Genomic DNA, 19,407 nt, shown 5'->3' with positions numbered 1-19,407 from the left:
GAATCAAGATTTTATCTCATTTACATTTCGTTTTGTACACACAGTTTTTCTTTTCAAGTATACTCTGTTTTATAAGCGGTTCTTTTCTCTTTTCCCTTTCTGTAGTTATTTGAGATTACTGTGCCGCTGTCTCATGGCCCTAAACCTGTAACAGTCAGTTTTGCTAATCATACATCCTGTCGATGCATGTCTAAGCTGGATGTTTACAGACAAGTTCATTCAATCATTAGACGCTCCTTGCCAGCAACGCAACCACAGTAAGTATATGAGTTGCATATTTCCTTATGCCTTATCATAAAGCCTGTGTACAATAGCTTACTATTTGTTGTGGTAATTCAGGCAATAGAACTCGGTTAATTGTGAATACTAATATGCATTTCAAGAACAGCTTTAGGAAATATACTAATAAGGAAAATATATTGTTTTCATTGTTTTACATGGGAGGAACCCTATTAGTGGTGTTAGCACAGTATATTTAAGCAGTGATGTAATCTAGGGGGCTGAACCCACTGTCATTCAAATCAAAGGGAGTTTTGCCATTGACTTCCATATAGGGTGACCAGATGTCCAGATTTTATAGGGACAGTCCCGATTTTTGGGACTTTTTCTTATATAGGCTCCTATTACCCTCCCCCCACCTCCATCACGATTTTTCACATTTGCTGTCTGGTCACCCTACTTCCATGGGAGGAGGATTGCAATGCAGTGTTGTAGTGCAGCTATTGATTTTTAAATAAAACTAGTATATAAAATGATTACATATGATCAAATCATAAAGTACTGTACCACACAGTTTGGGTTATGACTAATCCCTAATCAGCCAAATCATGGACTTGCTTATTCATTTTAATAATCATTATAATTTTCTTTATAAAGCATCAAGCTGCAAAAGCAGTCAGGTTGCTGAACAATAGTCAAAACTGTTTTTCATTCATTACAGAACAATCTACCTCTTCAAAATTACAGACATGGTGGGTAAACAAAAACAAAACAATAAATTTCACTCACTTTTTTCCTCGGGCAAACTCCCACTGATTCCAGTGAGAGTTTGTCTAAGTGTAGACTGAGCATGGACCTCAGAATTTAGCAGAATACAGTTGTTGTACCTGAAAACAGTGGTACCATGCTGATCAACTCCAGAAATGATTTGAACCATAAAAGGAATATAAAATAGCCTATTTAAGAAGAAATATAGAAAGAACATGAAAACTAAGACACCCATTTAACATAGCTCTGTAAGTACCAGTCAACATTTCTATTACAACCTCTGGGTGTCTACATTCCTTTGCTGTGATGCCTGCAAAAAATTGACCGTGGTTAGACTGCTGGCATGCTAAGACCACAGCCTATCATGCTGACCAATATTATCTCACTGTTTATTTGTATCCCCTCAACTAGCTGTATCCATCTGTCACCTCTTGCTTATACTTAGATCATAAGCTCTTTGGGGCAGGGACTGTCTTTTTGTTTTGTGTTGGACCAGGACTCCATTGAGCTCTTACAATGACTGAGGATCCTGGGTGCTATGACAGTACAAATTATTAATTATAAAATTTGTGGATTATAAGGCCAGGAGGGACCACTGAGACCATCTAGTACGACCTCCTGCATAACACAGGCCCTAGGACTTCCTGTTTAGAGCATAATCTTTTAGAAAAACATCCAGAGTCTAGTTCAATCTTGATTTAAAAATTGCAGTGATGGAGAATCTGCCACAATGCTGGGTAAATTGTCCCAATGACTGATTACCGTCACAGTTAAAATTGTTGCATGTTATTTCCAGTCTAAATTTGTCTAGCTTCAACTTGCAACCATTGGATCCTGTTGTACTTTTCTCTGCTAGATTGAAGAGCCATCTATTATCAAATTTCTGTTCTCTATGTAGGTACTTAGACTATGAGCAAATTATCCCTTAACCTACTCTTGATAAACTAATCAGATTTTGCTCTCTCTCACTAGGGGTATATCTACACTGCAGTTGAAGAAAGTGATTGCATCTCAGGTAGACATACATGCGCTAGCTTTAATCTAGCTAGCATAGCTAAAAATAGCAGTGAAGCCACACCAGTGCAGACTAGGAATGCAAGCACTCACCTAGGGTTCCAAGCAGACTTGTACAGCCCATGCTGAAGCCCACACGCATGGTTCCACTGCTGTTTTCAGCTGTGTTGGCTAAACTAAAGCTGGCATAGGTAGATGCACCCAAGTTGCAATCACACCTTTTATTGTAGTTTTTTCCAATTGTTTAATCATTCTCGTGGCTCTTTTCTAAATCTTCTCCAGTTTGTCAACCTCCTTCTTGAATTCTAGACACAGTATCCCAGCAGCAATCACACTAGTGCCAAATAAAGAGGTGTATAAGCTCTATTCTCACTTGATATTCCCCTGTTTATACATTGAGGGTCACATTGAGCCCAAAACCTTTTTCAGTATTGCTTCCCAGGATAGTCCCATGTCCAATAAGTATGGCCTAAATTCTTTCAATCTAGATGTATGATTTTACATTTGACCATATTGAAACACACATTGTTTGCTTGGACCTAGCTTATCAAGTGATCCAGATGGCTCTGTATACATCACTTGTCCTCTTCATTATTTATCACTTCCCCAATCTTTGTATCATCTGCAAACTTATTAGTAATGATTTTGTTTTCTTCCAGGTAATTGATAAAAGTCTGAAATAGTGCAGGGCTAAGACCCAAGCCAGCAGGACCTCCCTAACTACACCCACCTAAGGATGATTCCTCACTCACAGTTACATTTTGATACCTTTCAGTTAGCCAGTTTTAATGTGTTTATGTTGATTTTATATCATTCTAGTTTTTTTATTCAAAGTGTTACAAGGTACCAAGTCAAATGCCTTTCAAAAGTTTAAGCGTATTACATCATCACTATTGTCTTTATCAATCAAGCTTGTCATCTCATAAAAATACCAAGTTATTTTCACCAGATCTGCTTTTCATAAACTCATGTTGATTGTCATTAATTATATTACATTGCTTTAATTCTTTATTAATCAAGTCCCATATCAGCCATTCCATTATTTGCCAAGAACAAGCGTGTAATTTCCTGGGTCATCCTGTTTAGCCTTTTTAAATATTCATGCAACAATTGCTTTCTTCCAGTCTTCTGGAACTTCCCCAAGACTTATAGACAATCAACATTAATGGCCCAGAGAGCTCCTCAGCCAGCTCTTTTTAATACTCTGATTCAAGTTATCCAAACCTGCTGATTTAAAATGGTCTAACTTTAGCAGCTGTGTATAACATCCTTCTGAATTACTATTGGAATGGAAAGTGTTTCGTCATCACCACATGAATACTTCATCTGGCTTTCCCAAATACAGAAGAGGAATATGTATTGAACCCTTCTGCATTTTTATTAACAATTCTAGCATTTCCATCTAGTAATGGACTATATCATTGTTAGGATTACTTTTGTTCCTAATATTTTTTTTTAAAACTCCTTCTTATTGTCCTTAACTCTGATGGTCATTGATTTCACCTTGGATCTTTTTGCTTCTCTGATCAATTTTCTACAATTGCATTCTCTTAATTTATATTCATCACTAAGGCTAAGATTTTGGCAGGGATATTTTTAGTAAAAATCGCGGACAGCTCACAGGCAAAACAGAAAATGTCACGGAAGCCGTGACCTGTCCCTAACTTTTACTAAAAATATCCCTGACAAAATGGGGATCTGTGGATCCCCACACTACTTCCTATAGCAGCTGGGAGCTTGGGGCTTCCCTCGCTGCCTCCCTCTGGGAGCTCAGGGCCTTTTTCCCTTACACATCATAGATAGGGCTTAAAGAATCAGTCATCCCTGTTCCCTCATATGATTTGGTGGTCTGTAGCAGACACCAGCTAGTACTCATCTTGTGCTTTACCTGGTAAACACTGAAGTATTCAAGATCATTGCTTCTGAGTTGTCTGCGACTCAAACAGGTAATATCATTTATGACAGAATGACACTATATATCTTTTTTGAGATGGGGCGACCACATCTGCATGCAATATTCAAGATGTGGGCATACCATGGATTTATATAGAGGCAATATGATATTTTCTGTCTTATTATCTATCCCTTTCTTAATGATTCCCAGAATTCTGTTTGCTTTTTTTGACTGCCACTGCATATTGAATGGATGTTTTCAGAGAACTATCCCGAAATAATCCAAGATCTCTTTCCGGAGTGGTAACAGCTAATTTAGACCCTATCATTTTATATGTATAGTTGGGATTATGTTTTCAAATGTGCATTACTTTGCATTTATCAACATTGAATTTCATCTGCTATTTTGTTGCCCAATCACCCTGTTTTGAGGGATCCTTTTTTAGCTCTTCGCAGTCTGCCTGGGATTTAACTATCTTGAGTAGTTTTGTATCATCTGCAAATTTTGCCACCTCATTGTTTACCTCTTTTTCCAGATCATTTATGAATATGTTGAATAGGATTAGTCCCCAATAGGAGGTACCACTAGGTTGAATTTATGCTCATAAATAATCTATTTAAATTTCTCTTGCTAATTACTGAGGGTCCTAGCATGGGTGGATAAGTAATTAAGAATTCATTATTAAGAATAAGAATTCTTAATTCCCTATCCACCCATGCTAGGACCCTTCCTCTTCTCTTGGTGCCTCGATTAATTTTGTTATCAACATCCTGATCTTGTTCTAAATGAATGGTCATTAGTTCCCCCTTTTCATCCTCTCCTTTTGTTATTAGCTTATTGCTCTCCTGACTAATCCACCCATGCTGGCCCCTACAAGATTGGAATGGGTTTTAAAAAGCAATTGAAAAAAGGAGATAGCAATTTTTATTAATTTGGATGGGAGTTTTTCCTCATGCTGGGGTCTGAATTTATCTAGCTTCAACATCCAGCCTTAAGATCTTTCTCTGCTAGAGTGATCAGCCCATTATCAAATAGTTGTTCTGCACGTAGATATTTCTAGATTGTAATCAAGTCACCTTTTAACCTACTCTTTGTGAAGCAAAATAGAGTGAGCTCTTTGAGTCTATCACTATAAAGCATTGTAACAGGGTTCTAGCTGGGTCTAGGCATCAGCTCTCACCTGGTCTAGCATCCCCCTCTATCACTCACTTGCCCCACAGTTCCTCTCATGCTCCAGGACTTAGGGTGCTCTCTCTTCCTGACTCAGCCCTAACACCAGGTCATTATATAGTTTTCCCCTTCTGAGGTAACAAATTCCCACTGGACAAACTGTCCATATGCTGTCCCAGCCTGTCTTCTATTCCAATTCACCAGATCCTGTGCCACTTTCCCAGTGACTGGCCAAGGAACCAAGGCCTTCCTTCCACACTGGGTTCCAGCCCAGAGACCCTATAACCAGCAGCCAAGGTCTTCACAGTCCCACCCTTCTCTGCTGTTTTCCTAGGCTTCTTCCTACCCCATTTCTCAGGTCTTCACTCTCCAACGTCTCTGGCTTGACCCTTCTTTTGGGGCTAGTATCCAAGGGCTTATTCTCCCCTGTAGGCGTCCTCTTCACCACCTCTCTGCTCCAGAGTCTTTCCTTGCACCTCCATCCTGCTCTCAACTTCCAAGCTTTATACTAACCAGCCTGCTCCTGCCCAGCTAAACTTCATGGTAGGTTAAGCCTGGCTGTTCCTCCAGGTGCAGCCTGTCATGGGGCTAATTGGCTCTTTTTTACCTACTCAGGCCTTGTCAGGTAGACACCCCTCACAGGCATGTTTTTCTAATACTTTACCCATTCTTGTGGCTCTTCTCTAAACCTTCTCCAATTTATCAATATCTTTCTTGAATTATGGGCATCAGAATTGGACACAGTGTTCCAGCAGCGGTCACACCAATGCTAAATACAGAGGTAAAATAACCTCTCTACTCCTACTCGAGATTCCCCTATTTATGCATCCAAAGCTCAGATTAACTCTTACTGACCTCAGTATCACACTGGGAGTTCATGTTCAGCTGTTTATCCACCCTCTACCCCCAAAAAAATCTTTTTCAGAGTCATTGCTTCCCAGAATAGAGTCCCCCATCCTGTAAGTATGGCCTGTATTCTTCCTAAATGTGTACATTAACATTTTTAGTCATAAAAAAAAAACATTATTTGCTTGTAGCCACTTTACCAAGTGATCCTGATCACACTGAAACAGTGACCTGGTTTTCATTATTTACCACTTCCTCAATTTTTGTATCATCTGCAATCTTTATCAGTGATGGTTTTTTGTTTTCTTACAGGTCAGTGATAAAAATGTTAAACCATATAGGCCCAAGAACTGTTTCCTGCAAGACTCCACTGGAAACACACCTGCTTGATGACTATTCCTCATTTACAGTTACATTTTGAAACCTATCAGTTAGCACACACATTGAATGGATTAAAAACTGACATTTATATCATTCTATTCTTTTAATCAAAATGTCATGCAGAACCAAGTCAAATGCCGTACAGAAGTCTAAGTATATTACATCAACACTATAACCTTTATTCATAAAACTTGTAATCTCAAAAAAAATCAAGTTAATGCAAATCAAACTAATTACATTACCCTTTAAATATATTAGAATATGACCATTTGTGTATATAATCCCACAGTTTGGATTCTCTGGCAATAACATGCTGAAATCTTTTTTGTCAGTAGATCAGATACTTTTGCTGTTGTTTTGCCATAAGATCAGAATAGTCTTCTATGCAGAGAGACCAACTCTTTGTAAAAAGTGGTCGGATTTTTTTTCCCCCTATATCTATGGCTTCCCTACAGAAGTGGACTTTATGTTGAGTAATATTAGAAGGGCTGCCTTATCTTATAACTTGTAAGTGCTCCACTAACATTTTTGCCTCCTTAAAAAGCTGTGCTGTTCTGATCATATCAGCTGTTAGCAAATGCTGAATGAGCTTCATTTTATCTTTAGTGGTCCTAATGATAAGTACTGAATGTAAAATATTCCAATTCAGTTTTGCAGCCAGTTGCTTAGAAAACCAAGAAAATGTTTTTCATTCTCAAATATTTTAAAATATTCTCTTTTACATTTTTAAGAGGCCCAGTTCCCAGTTTGAAACCTCCTTTTCTGACTTAACAAATCTAGTTTTCTAAAAAAATTAGAGATGTAACAAAAATATCACAAATAGTCATGTATTTTCAGTTCAGGGATGGATTTCAATTCAAGGAAATTTTCCAAAATGGAAAAACATTTCCACCTTCAATTAGGATTAAGTGAATTCTGAACATGTTAAAAAGACAGAGCTCGACTGGACTTGCTGAAAACTTTATCAGTCATTCCAGTGCTAATTACTCACACCTTTTTCTCTTAATACCTATAATGCTTTAAATGAGTCAAATTGTACTTGTCCTTGAACCTGTCTTCCCAATTGGCAGCCCTCTAGTGAAGCAGAGCATCATGACATTTTTATTACATGTACTGCACTAAATCATAATTTATGTGTAGTAGTATATACATGCTTAGATGAAATTGGATCGCAAAACCCAGTATGTTTTATAATCAGTTTTTCATATATGGAAAAGAAAATAACCTATACAGTGCAATATGCTGCTAACAATATGAATGAAATCAAAGCTTTCAACAGTTACATTTCTAACAGGAGAATGCCTGTTATCCATATATAAAGATACTTATCTTTTGTATTTTTATGGTAATAAACAAACAGTGTATTTCATCCATAGGTGTCAGGTGGCAAACAAAACTTGTCCAAAGAATCTTATCTGGAATAATCAGATTTGCAGATGTCTGGCGCAGCATGACTTCAGTTTCTCTTCCCAACATGGAGATACTGGTAAGCAGTTATATTTTATAGGATAAACGTAGTTGTTCTGTGCTGATTTATAGAAAAAGAAAACAATACACCATGCAAATTAAACAGTTTGAATATTTTTAATTCTTTGTAATTCATTGTTTACAGAATGGCATTTTAGATAAGTAACACGCATTCTCAGGTCGGATTATATTTTCATCATTTTAAAATTGGATTTATCATAATTCCTTAATAAAAAAAAGTGAAATACACAGATGGGTTCTCCATTTTTAGTAATGTGTGGATTTCGATTTTTTTATGTTTGCTGTATTCCTAGACACTGCTGACGAATTCCATGATATCTGTGGACCTAACAAAGAGCTTGATGAAGAAACCTGTCAATGTGTTTGCAAAGGGGGTGTACGGCCTTCAAGCTGTGGACCCCAAAAAGAATTAGATAGAACATCGTGCCAGTGTACATGTAAAAACAAACTTTTGCCTAGTTCCTGTGGTCCCAACAAAGAATTTGATGAAGATAAGTGCCAGTGTGTATGTAAAAGAACCTGCCCCAAACATCAGCCACTAAATTCTGCAAAATGTATCTGTGAATGTATAGAATCTCCAAATAAATGCTTCTTAAAAGGAAAAAGGTTTCATCACCAGACATGCAGGTGAGTTAAATGACTAAAAGATTATGTAATCCAATTGTATAGCACTTAGGCTGACCAGACAGCAAGTGTGAAAAATCGGGACGGGGCTGGGGGAGGGGTAATAGGAGCCTATATAAGAAAAAGCCCCAAATATCAGAACTGTCCCTATAAAATCGGGACATCTGGTCACCCTAATAGCACTGGACAGGGACTAAAAATGTTGGGGTACCTTTGCCATGGAATTACTTTATGATCGAGAGCTTTATGATTTGCCTATCTGTAAAAGGACAGTCTGAGGGTTAATGAGTATTTGAAAACCACATTGAGATTCTTGGATTCTATAAATATTTACTGTGATTTCAGGTAGAGAAAACGACATGAATTTACACTCTTTTAGTAGGTCTTTTGGCTGAGACATACTGTAAAACCAAATTCTAGACTATTTGGGGTCCTTAAAAATCCCAGTGTACTTTTCACTAGAGCTGGAATATTCACAATGTCCTAGCCAACCCAATTGCCCATATTATCCTTTAAAATGGGATTCTGGTCAGCAAGCAGATTGTAAATTTGATAATGTTCATGTTCATATTGCATACAAGATTTTTCTCTTGGCTAGCAGTATAATCAAAGCCACTCAATTTGGAAATATTTCACAATTCTGAAAATCAATTTTTCTTATGCTTCCTACATCATCACTATCAATTAAAATGCAGTGATCTGTCATGTAATTTTGTTGAGGTAATTAATTATTACAGGTATATATAAGGCACCTGTCACTATCGTATCTTGTTTGGCTGCTTTGCTGAAACACTATTAATTCTGCAGTGTTGAAAACAGTGAAGTCTTGTTTCTTCTTCGAGTGATTGCTCATGTGTATTCCACAGTAGGTGTGCATGCCGGGAGTTTTTCCCTTTGCAGTACCCGTACTGAGGGAGCACCGCTGCGATCCCTGGAGTAGCACGTCTATATCACCCACCCTCAGTTCCTTCTTGTGAAGGTGGTCGGAACTTTGTGCTCCAGCTCCACTGCAGCCTTTCTATTCCTTAGTGGTACCGTTTGCTACAGTTAGCGGTTTTCAGTTGTTAGAGTGGGCTCGGGGCATGCCCCATGCCCCAGGTTTCAAGTCGTGCGACTCTTGTCGCCGTTCCATGCTGAGTGTCTCCGCTGCTTGGGCAAAACTCACGTGATCTGCAGGTCATTCAAACCACAGACTAAGAAGGAGAGGGACATCAGGCTTCAAACTCTCCTTATGGAATTGGCACTGGCCCCAACTCAGTGCGCAGCGAGGCCCCCTCCAAGAAGCAAGAGAGGGGCTCCGCCTCGCAGTGGTGCCGAGAGAAGGAAAGGGGAGAGGCTGGTCCCGCGTTGGGCAGCCCTCGGTCCCCCCCAGGCCCAAAAGCTCCGACTCGTGCTGAGCGGAGCAGCCCGGCACCATCCACACACGCATTTCTTGCGGCCAGGATGCCATCGACACCGGAGGCTCTACAGGCAAGACATTCTGAGCCTACCGGTACCTGGGGCGCCACCGGTGTCGGGCACTCAGTCCTGCAGCAAGCCACTGCTGGGTGCTCGTCAGACCTCCCCAGCGCGGCACAGCTCCCACTCCGAGGACCACTCCCTGCCTCGTTCGACACACAGCGGCCTGTCAACTCGCAGCTTCCGCCTGCCCTCGATGCCAACCAGGCTAATCGGTTCACCGCCTGGGCAGGAATCTCAGGGTCCCTTCATGCTGCGCAGGCACCAAGACAGGAGCCGGAGATGCTCGTTCTCGCGGCGCAGTTACCATAGACTGTCTTGGCGCGACCAACGTCGACGCTCCTGCTCAAGTTCCCACTCTGCCAGACATCGCACACGGGACTCTCCTTGCGATTCTCCGGCTCCCGGTGCCGAGGTGATTACTGAAGCTGCACTTCTGATGGGTATTGGTCCTCGACGCCGAGGTCCCAGTCCCGTGGAAGACAGCGGTTGCAGGCACAGTCGTTCCTACCACTCCTATGGGACCACGTGCTCGACGGTGGCCTCGGCACCCATCTCCGGGGCCGCGCGGCTCAGCTGGACCAGCCAGCACACCAGGCCCTCAACTTGGACAGTGGCAAGGGGCCCCGTGGCAGGAACAGTGGTGCCTAATGGGCACTGTGGCCACCAGTGCCCACCCGGACAGGAACCCGCTTGGTGGCCGGGGTGTCCCAGTCTCCATCTCAGTCGAGGGACAAATCGGCAGGTCATGAGTCAGCAGCTCCATGCCGGGACTCTGACCTGGGGGTCGATCCTCCGATACCAACCGAGGCCCACGGTGCCCGATGACACCATAACGGCACTTCCGCCCTCTATCCCGCAAGAGGATTTTAAGGTGCGTCAAGACCTGCTAAACCAGGTGGCGTCCAACCTCCTGCAGGCTGAGGAGATGGAGGGCCCGTCCGACTCCCTCTTTAATGTACTGTCTTCCTCGGCACCGGGCTGCGTGGCACTACCCCTTCCCCAGGGGGTAGCCAATATCTCCAACACCTTGTGGCAAACTCCCGGCACCTTAGCCCAGATTTCCAAGAAGGCTGAGAGGAAGTACTTCGTGCCAGCCAAGGACCACGAATACCTCTATTCTCACCCGGCACCTAACTCACTAGTGGTGGAATCTGTGAACCACCAAGAGCGACAGGGCCAGCCCGCACCCACTCCCAAGAACAAAGACGCCAGAAGACTGGACTCCTTTGGTAGGAAATTTTATTCCTCTACAAGTTTCCAACTCAGGGTCGCCAATCATCAGGCCTTGCTGAGCCAGTATGACTTTAAGCTATGGGAGTCCCTGCCAAAGTTCGAACCTCTTCTCCCGGAGTGGGAGAGAAAGGACTTTAAGGCTCTGGTGGATGAGGGGGCGATGGCGGCCAAAGCGGCTCTTCAGGCTGCGTCGGACAAAGTGCATGGCTGTGGTAGCGGCCTACCTCAGACGGGAGGGGGTACAGATCTTTCCATACCTGGATGATTGGCTTCTCAAGGGCAACTCTCGGTCCCAGGTAAGGGCCCATGTGGAGCTGCTCCTGTCCACATACATTGATCTCAGCCTAGTGGTGAAGGAGACCAAGTCAACATTAGTTCCAGTGGAGCGCATAGAGTTCATTGGGGCACTGCTGGACTCCTCAAGGGCCACAGCCTCTCTCCCACTGAGCAGGTTCAAGGCCCTAAAAGATCTCATCGCCTCGGTCACGGCTTTCCCAGTGAAAATGGTGAGAGCATGCCTTCAGATCCTGGAGCACATGGCGGCATGCATGTATGTGGTCCGCCACGCCAGGCTCCAGCTGAGGCCCCTCCAGCTCTGGCTAGCCTCCCAGTTCTCCCAGGCCCGGGACGAGCTAGACAAGGTTCTCACGGTGCCATCCCAGATACTTGCCTACCTACAATGGTAGTCTTACCCAAGCAATATGCTGCAAGGGATTCCCTTTCGGGAGGTGACCCCATCTTTAGACCTGGTGTCCGATGTGTCAGACTTGGCCTGGGGAGCTCACACAGGGAACATGCAAACCCAGGGGATGGGGTCAACCTCGGACTTGTCCCTCCACATAAATGTCAAGGAGCTCAGGGCAATGCGGTTGGCATGTGTTGCCTTCAACATGCACCTTCGCGGCAAAGTGGTCAGAGTCCTGACCGACAATACCACCGTAATGTACTATATCAACAGGCAAGGCGGGACTCGTTCCTCGGCCCTCTGCTGGGAAGCCCTGAGCCTATGGGAGTTTTGTATAGCCCACGATATCTCCCTGAGGGCGTTCCACTTACCAGGCATCTGCAGTACACAAGCCGATCACCTCAGGAGGGTTTTCTCCCCCCAGTACAAGTGGTTGCTCCATTCGGAGGTCACTCACCGGCTCTTCTGAGAGTGGGGAGCTCCTCAGGTCCACCTCTTCACAACCCGCCAGAATCGGCGTTGCCCCCGGTTCTACTCCAAGGGGGTAGTAGAGAGGGGCGCAATCTCAGATGCCTTCTCCTGCAGTGGTCAGGCCGGCTTTTCTACGCTTTCCCACCGTTTCCCCTCATCAGCAAAGTCCTGCAAAAAGTAAAGACAGACAAAGTGCATGTCATCCTTATAGCCCCAGCGTGGGCCCGCCAACACTGGTATGGGACCCTCCTGCACCTTTTGGCGGCCCCTCTGAGGAGGCTGCCACTTCTCCCGGACCTCCTTTCTCAGGACGGAGGCCACCTCCTCCATCCCAATCTGGCCACACTCCACCTGCCAGCGTGGCTGCTCAGTGGCTAGACGAAGAGGTGTTCGGAGGAGGTCAGGCGGGTCCTCCTGGAAAGTAGGAAGCCGTCCACACGCTGGACATACTTGGCGAAGTGGTCCAGATTCTCCAGGTGGGCGGGGGAGCGGGGAGCCTCCCCGTCGTCCGCACCGCTCCAGCTCATCCTTGAGTACCTCCTGTCCCTTAGGACCCAAGGGTTGGCACCCGCCTCTGTCAGGGTACACCTGGCGGCCGTATCGGCCTTCCACCCACCAGTGCAAGGGCACTCGGTCTTTTCTCATTCTCTGACCTCCCGCTTCCTGAGAGGCCTTGACCGTTCATTCCCTTATGCTAGACCCTCTGTGCTGCAATGGGACCTAAACCTGGTGTTGTCCCACCTCACTGGGCTTCCCTTTGAGCCCTTGGCTACGTGTTTCTGGCCTCACCTCTCATGGAAGGTAGCCTTCCTTGTATCAATCACTTCGGCCTGTCGTGTCTTGGAACTCAGGGCCCTGACCTCGGAACCCCCATATACGGTCTTCCAGAGGGATAAAGTCCAGCTTCGCCCTCATCCAGCATTTCTCCCGAAGGTGGTCTCCACCTTCCATATGGAACAGAACCTGTCTTTCTTCCCTTGCTCTGTCCTAAGCCCCATTCCTCCAACAAGGAACGCCGCCTTCACATGCTCGATGTGCGTAGGGCGCTGGCCTTTCATCTGAATCGGACCAAGCCATTCAGGAAATCCTCGCAACTTTTTGTTGCCTCGGCCAAGCGTGTGAAGGAGTAACCAATCTCTACACGGCGTCTTTCCCGCTGGATCACCTCGTGCATTCGCACGTGCTATGATCTGGCAGGGGTTCCCCTGCCCCCGATCATCAGGGCGCACTCTACGAGGGCTCAGGCCTAATCGGCTGCGTAGGTAGCCCATGTCCCTATCCAGGACATCTGTAGGGAGGCTACTTGGGCCTCAGTTCACACGTTTACTTCACATTATGCGATCGTCTCCCAAACTAGGGATGATGCCGGGTTCGGTAGGGTGGTTCTGCATCCTGGGAACTCATAACTCCTACCCACCTCCAACAGATATAGCTTGGAATCACCTGTGGAATACACATGAGCAATCACTCGAAGAAGAAAAGACAGTTACCTGTTCCATAACATCTGTTCTTCGTGATGTGTTGCTCATGTCTATTCCACATCCCGCCCTCCTTCCCCTCTGTCAGAGTTGTCCGGCAAGAAGGAACTGAGGGTGGGGGAAGCACTCAGCTCCCCTTATAGCGCGATATAGAGGCACCACTCCAGGGGTCGCAGTGGTGCTCTCCCAGTACAGGTACTGCTAAGGGAAAAACTTCTGGCACCAGTGCACATGGTGAGTACACACACCTACTGTGGAATAGACATGAGCAACACATCTAGAAGAACACCAGTTACGGAACAGGTAACTGTCTTTTTTTTTTTTTTTTTTTTTTTTTTTTTTTTAAGTAAAGCTAAGCAGATATAACTCAGATAATACAGCTTGGAGAAATCACTAAGTTCATTAATACTAGTAGTAATAATAGTAATAATAAATATTCATAGTATGAGATACATATTTATTCAGTTACCTAAAACCATTGAAATGGTTACAAAATTAACATTTTAATTTATTTATAAATATTCTGGCAGCACCTAAAATGCCCCAAACAGCACTGGTGGATATAGAATAGAATATGGATCCTGCCCTGAAGATTTTAATATCTAAAATGACAAACATATCAAAATACAGCTCACATGGTACATCTCTACTCCCTCCATTCTATGTTCAGCAACAGCTTCTGGCCACTCCTCATCCCTGACTTAATAGGAAATAAAGGCAATTACCACCAGGCATTTGGCACCCTGTAGGATGGGGGCTAAAGGTCATCAGTGTCTAGTATAAATTCCTTCTGGGGTGCAGTGCAAATTACACTTTGAATTGTGGTCCATGCACCACAGGAATAAAGTTCACTGGTAAGAGATACATTTAGTGATCTTCTCCAACCACAGAATGTGCCTCTTTAGCGGTGTTATGCACCAGAAAACAACATTAAAAGAATATTAAGGTTGCAAAGTCAAGCACTCAAAAGTTAGGAAATGCCAGAATTAAGTTTGCCTGTGCAACCCCCTTGTGCATGTGCATTATGATACAGTCTTTAATTGTAGAGCCACATACTGTATTTGCCAGAGGACTCCTGCCTTGGTCAGCGCACAGGCTGGACAGTGCTCAATTAATGAGCAGCTATTCAATATTTTGTTTTCTCCTCATTGTCCAGTGCCTTATTTACCGCATACCATTCATTCAAACCCTGCTCTGAAAACAGTTATTCACTTCCTCATGTGCTTTTCTATGGTGTTCTTCACTATAGTATCCTAGTGCTTCACATTTCTGTAAGGAGAGGAGCGGGAGGTGGTATCCCCACACTGTCAGAGTCCCAATTTCCAGTCTCTCTCCCTCCACAGTCCTAGTCACCTTGCCCAGCCAGTCCCAGGTCCCCACTCCTGGCTCCTCACCTGACATTTCTTTCCCCACCTCCACTCCCTGGCCCAGTCTCTTTGTCCAATCAGTCCCAGTTCTCCCCCCACACACCTCCTTGTCACATCTGTCTTCCTACCCCTCACCCAATCTCAGTGTTCCCCCAGCCAACTGGCTCCCAGTATCCCTCTCGGTTTCCCTTCCCAGCTCTGTGTCCCCACCAGCTCCCATTTCCTAATCTGCCTCTTTGCCCAGCAAGTCCTATTTGCAGCCTCTTCCCCCCAGCTCCAGTCTCCTTGTCCACTCAGTCCCAGCTTGTCTCCCCCTCTCCAGTCCCAGTCTCACCAGATTCCTGGTCCCAATTTACTCCTTTCCCTTCCCCCTGCTTCAGCACTTTAACCAGACTGCCCCCTCCTCCATGCTGCCAGGGTACAGGAGATTTGGGCTACCTTCTCTTAATTCCACAGCCTAGGCCCAATCTCCCAGCTCAGAGAAGCTGGAAGCAGCATTTACAGGGAAAGTCTGGCTTTGCCCTTGTAAAAATGTAGGCTGGAGCAGGCCTGGTCACTCTGTGGGGATGGCAGCACATGGGCAGTCTGGTCAGCACTAAGAGTTGTGAAAGGATCAAACATGCTCCATGAGGACAGAATCTTCTGAGATTCTAGTTCTCTTCTATTGGGCATGCGCCTGTTATGATTTTTCTAAGGCTTGTAAGTTGGAATGATACAGGCAGAATCCCTTTTGGGGATGGCAAAAGGCACATCCTTGAGACAAGGTGATTCCCCCAGTAAATTGCTAGGACCTGCTCCAAAGCATGGGGACATGTAGAGCTGCTTGAAAGAAAGGTCCCCAGAATTTTTTTTTTAACATGGGGAAAAGTTGTTTGCCCCTAGCCTCATTCTCAGAAATGCCTGAAGCATTTTGGCTGAATTTTTCTGAAAAAGAGTCAGGTTGAGGCAGACACTTGATGCATAAAATCAGTCCAGATGGTTAAGGTTTGACAGAGTTATAAGCAACTGAAAGCACTGTCTTAGAATGAGAAGTATTGCTCAACCTTAACAATAGGTAACAATATCAACACCATCTATAACTAACTGTTCTTCCCTCACACTCTTACCTATACAGACTATCAGCATAGCTAGGTTGCCGTAATTATGCCAGCAACCACATAGCGTAGATACTGCCAACAATGATGGAAGGGTGTAGGAACACCACATCCCCAACCAATGGTAGCTACACCGATGGAAGAATTCTTCCATCAACATTGGAGGTTAGGTCACTATAGCTATATTGGTCAGGGTTGTGGATTTTTCACACCCCTGACTGACATAGCTATGTTGGCCTAACTTAAGTGTAGATCAGGCCTAATGCCAGATTGTTTTGATGAAGGCAGAGAGATCTGTGGCCCAGATGAAAGCATCCAGACGGCAGTATCCTGTCTGTTTGACAGCCCTTATCTACTATTTTTTTCATTTATGTTGCCCAACTGCTTTGCTAGGGTTAGGCATCCTGGGAAATGCAACATGCAAATAGGTAAGTTTTTTGGCTTTGCCTTAAAGATCAGTGCTTCAGATGGTATGACCTTCTAGTGGGAATTCAGACAAACGCTTTGAAATCTTTAAATGAAAGGCACTATAGAAGGACAAAACATCATTGTAACATGCAGCTCAGAAGGCAAATTCTACATCCACTTCACCCCCATTTTTGTATCCACAGAAGATTAATTTTCCCAGTCCAAACTTATTCCTGATTCTTTTTTTGCTGGCACTATCAGGGATGGTATACAGGAGGATAGGTGCATTTCTATCAAAGAGCCACATTATTTTGGTTAGGGGTCAGCTCTGCCTCTCTTGCTTCAGCATCCTCAACACCTTTCCAACATTAACACCCTCACCCCAAACTTCAGGTGTTGTATATTTTACAAAATGTTTAGCATTAGGCAAAAGGATCAATGTGATCTTTTACAGAAATTCCATGAAAGTCGTTAAATTTTTCCGAGATAACTCTAGAGTTTGTCCTAAGTGACATGATATAACATGAACCTCGGAATTACATAAAACCTGCTAATGAATCAGACCACTGTGACAAATTACACTGAAATATCTGAACAAGATATGGCTAGTCAATAACTACCATTACTGCTGTGTCTTCCTCATTCTTTACTGATTTCTTCATATTCATGTTCATTGGTTTAATTAATTGGCTTGCATTCACGTAACTGTAATCCAGTATCTCATTTTATAAACACATTACTGTAAAGTGGCAAGTCAGTGTCCAAAATAACCATGCAATGTGCTAAACCATCTGCAATGATAATTAGAGTATGCATAGTCTAAAAAACAGAAACAATTGCCTGGGGAAGAGAATATTAAAAGTACCTCAATAGTATATTATGTAGTATCTGTAAACAGAAATATATAGCAAGAATTATTACAATAGAACATCATTATACCAGTATGTTTCATAAAACAGAGACACATTATTTAAAGACAAGTTTAAAATATAACTGTTGAAACTTGAAACATATACTTTTCTCTCGAGTCGCTGCCAATGTCTGAAAAAAGCCACAGACTAGTACTTTGTCTCCATTACACACCAGAGGTTATTTGGCATTGTTATTGTAAGGTTATTTTAGGTCAAGCTGTTAAAAAAAAAATGAGGTGGGGGGAGAGAAGCCAAGAAATTAGCTTTGTACAACTCCTTGTACAAGCAAATATCCACTAATGAGGAACATCTTGTTTATAGATGTAATCTGTAGTTTAATGATCTATTTTCATTAAAGTTATTTCAGTTAATATTATTGTTATTGTTACCCTTTCTTTTCCTTTAAAATTTACCATATACATATGGGCCTGGATCCTACAATAAAAATCACACGGTGCAATACAGCAAACAGACTCCCACTGAACTCACTGGGGATCTGTGGAAGTATACAGGTTTTCCCTGTGCAGTTCTCAGTGCAGGATTAGGGTCATAGTATAGAAAATCCATCTTTTCTATTATGAAAATAGCTGGTAAATATACAGAAAAAAGTAAAGTATTCTGGCCTGTAACATCAACTCGTTAGGGAATGCTGGCTCAAGCTAGGAGACATTCAGTAGTGGCATACTAAACAGAGTTGCCTACTAGAAAAAAATGTTAGAAGTATTTGCCAGAATAATATACCAACGTGTACTCTAGCTTAGAATGTAATTAGAGCTGGGTAAGTAAGTATTAATGAATATTCATTTGAATAAAACCACAGAGTCACCTCAGCAGTATTTGTAACCCTATTTATTTGCTTTTCATTGCAAGAAAGTTCACAGAAATGGAAGATAAGGAATATTCATGCACATATGTAATACTCAGACCCATCTCCAATAAAATATATCTTTATAGGATTTAAGTGTTCTCTGGTATAAGTGCAGCATAAGTGTACGCAGTCAGATGTATATTTCTCTTTGATTCTTGTGCCTGCCCCATTTTACCAATGGCTTTTTGTTTCCTTCCTCCAGTTGCTACAGACCACCGTGTACAGTTAGAACGAAACGCTGTGAGCCTGGATTTTATTATAGTGAAGAAGTGTGCCGTTGCGTACCCACATATTGGAAAAGACCGCTTATTAATTAGTGAAGAAAGCACTACTTGCCATTTTGGTGTACATTTTTCCATTAAAAAAACAACTGCGTTAACATTGGAATTAACTGTGCACCAGAGACACTGTGGGATTCACAGAGACAGACACGTGCTTTTTCCCCAAGAAATGTGGAAAGCACATGTAGACAATAATGGGGCTCATGTTGTGTAAAGAACTCACTAAGGACTTGTTTTCTGCCAATGACAAAACAGCCTTGGTTTTCCTCCTTGTGATTTTTTTTTAAAGAGATAATGACTATATAATTTATTTCCACTAAAAACATTGTGCAGCATTCCTGTTTATAGCAGTAACAATTGTTAAAGCTCACTGTGATCAATATTTTTATATCATGCAAAATATGTTTAAATAAAATGAAAATTGTATTATATAGTGGTGAGAATGTTTAATTGATTATTTTATGACCCAGTCTGTACAAACCAACCACAGCTCAACAACGTGAATGGTGGTTCTTAAAATAGTTTCTGGAAATCCAGAACTAGAATTCCTATCCAATAAAAATAAGTGATTTTATGAAAGAAAGTGTAAGTGAGGCAGCAGTGAACTTTTTGTATCTGGTTAAAATATCTAGGCTGAGCTATTAAAAAAAAGTTATATTTACAATATCTACGTCCAGTGATATTTTACTATTTACACAAACTAGCTAAGCATGGGTGATATTTCATAAAAACTATTATGAGTCCTC

At 42.9% G+C, this 19,407-nt stretch overlaps 1 protein-coding gene and 1 long non-coding RNA gene across 5 annotated transcripts in view; one reads left to right on the top strand and one right to left on the bottom strand.

Moving 5' to 3' along the window:
• VEGFC (vascular endothelial growth factor C) overlaps nt 1-19,325 on the top strand; it is a 143,072-nt gene extending 123,747 nt beyond the window's left edge. For all 4 annotated transcript variants that reach the window (XM_042842087.2, XM_005304171.4, XM_024101115.3 and 1 more), the window contains exons 4-7: nt 106-257; nt 7,669-7,778; nt 8,074-8,407; nt 18,583-19,325. In XM_042842087.2, the coding sequence (XP_042698021.2) occupies nt 106-257; nt 7,669-7,778; nt 8,074-8,407; nt 18,583-18,697 (711 nt within the window). In that variant the 3' untranslated portion in view covers nt 18,698-19,325. The remainder of the gene's footprint in view (nt 1-105; nt 258-7,668; nt 7,779-8,073; nt 8,408-18,582) is intronic.
• LOC135983687 (uncharacterized) overlaps nt 11,104-19,407 on the bottom strand; it is a 161,842-nt gene continuing 153,538 nt past the window's right edge. Inside the window, exons 3-4 of the long non-coding RNA XR_010601435.1 lie at nt 12,241-12,422; nt 11,104-11,442 (exon numbers count right to left, since the gene is read on the bottom strand). This is a non-coding gene — a long non-coding RNA (uncharacterized LOC135983687). The remainder of the gene's footprint in view (nt 11,443-12,240; nt 12,423-19,407) is intronic.

Source organism: Chrysemys picta, chromosome 5 (assembly GCF_011386835.1).
Source record: "Chrysemys picta bellii isolate R12L10 chromosome 5, ASM1138683v2, whole genome shotgun sequence".
Lineage (NCBI taxonomy): Eukaryota > Metazoa > Chordata > Testudines > Emydidae > Chrysemys > Chrysemys picta.
Note: the sequence above shows the minus strand (reverse complement) of the source record. Positions and strands in the feature narration are given on the sequence as shown.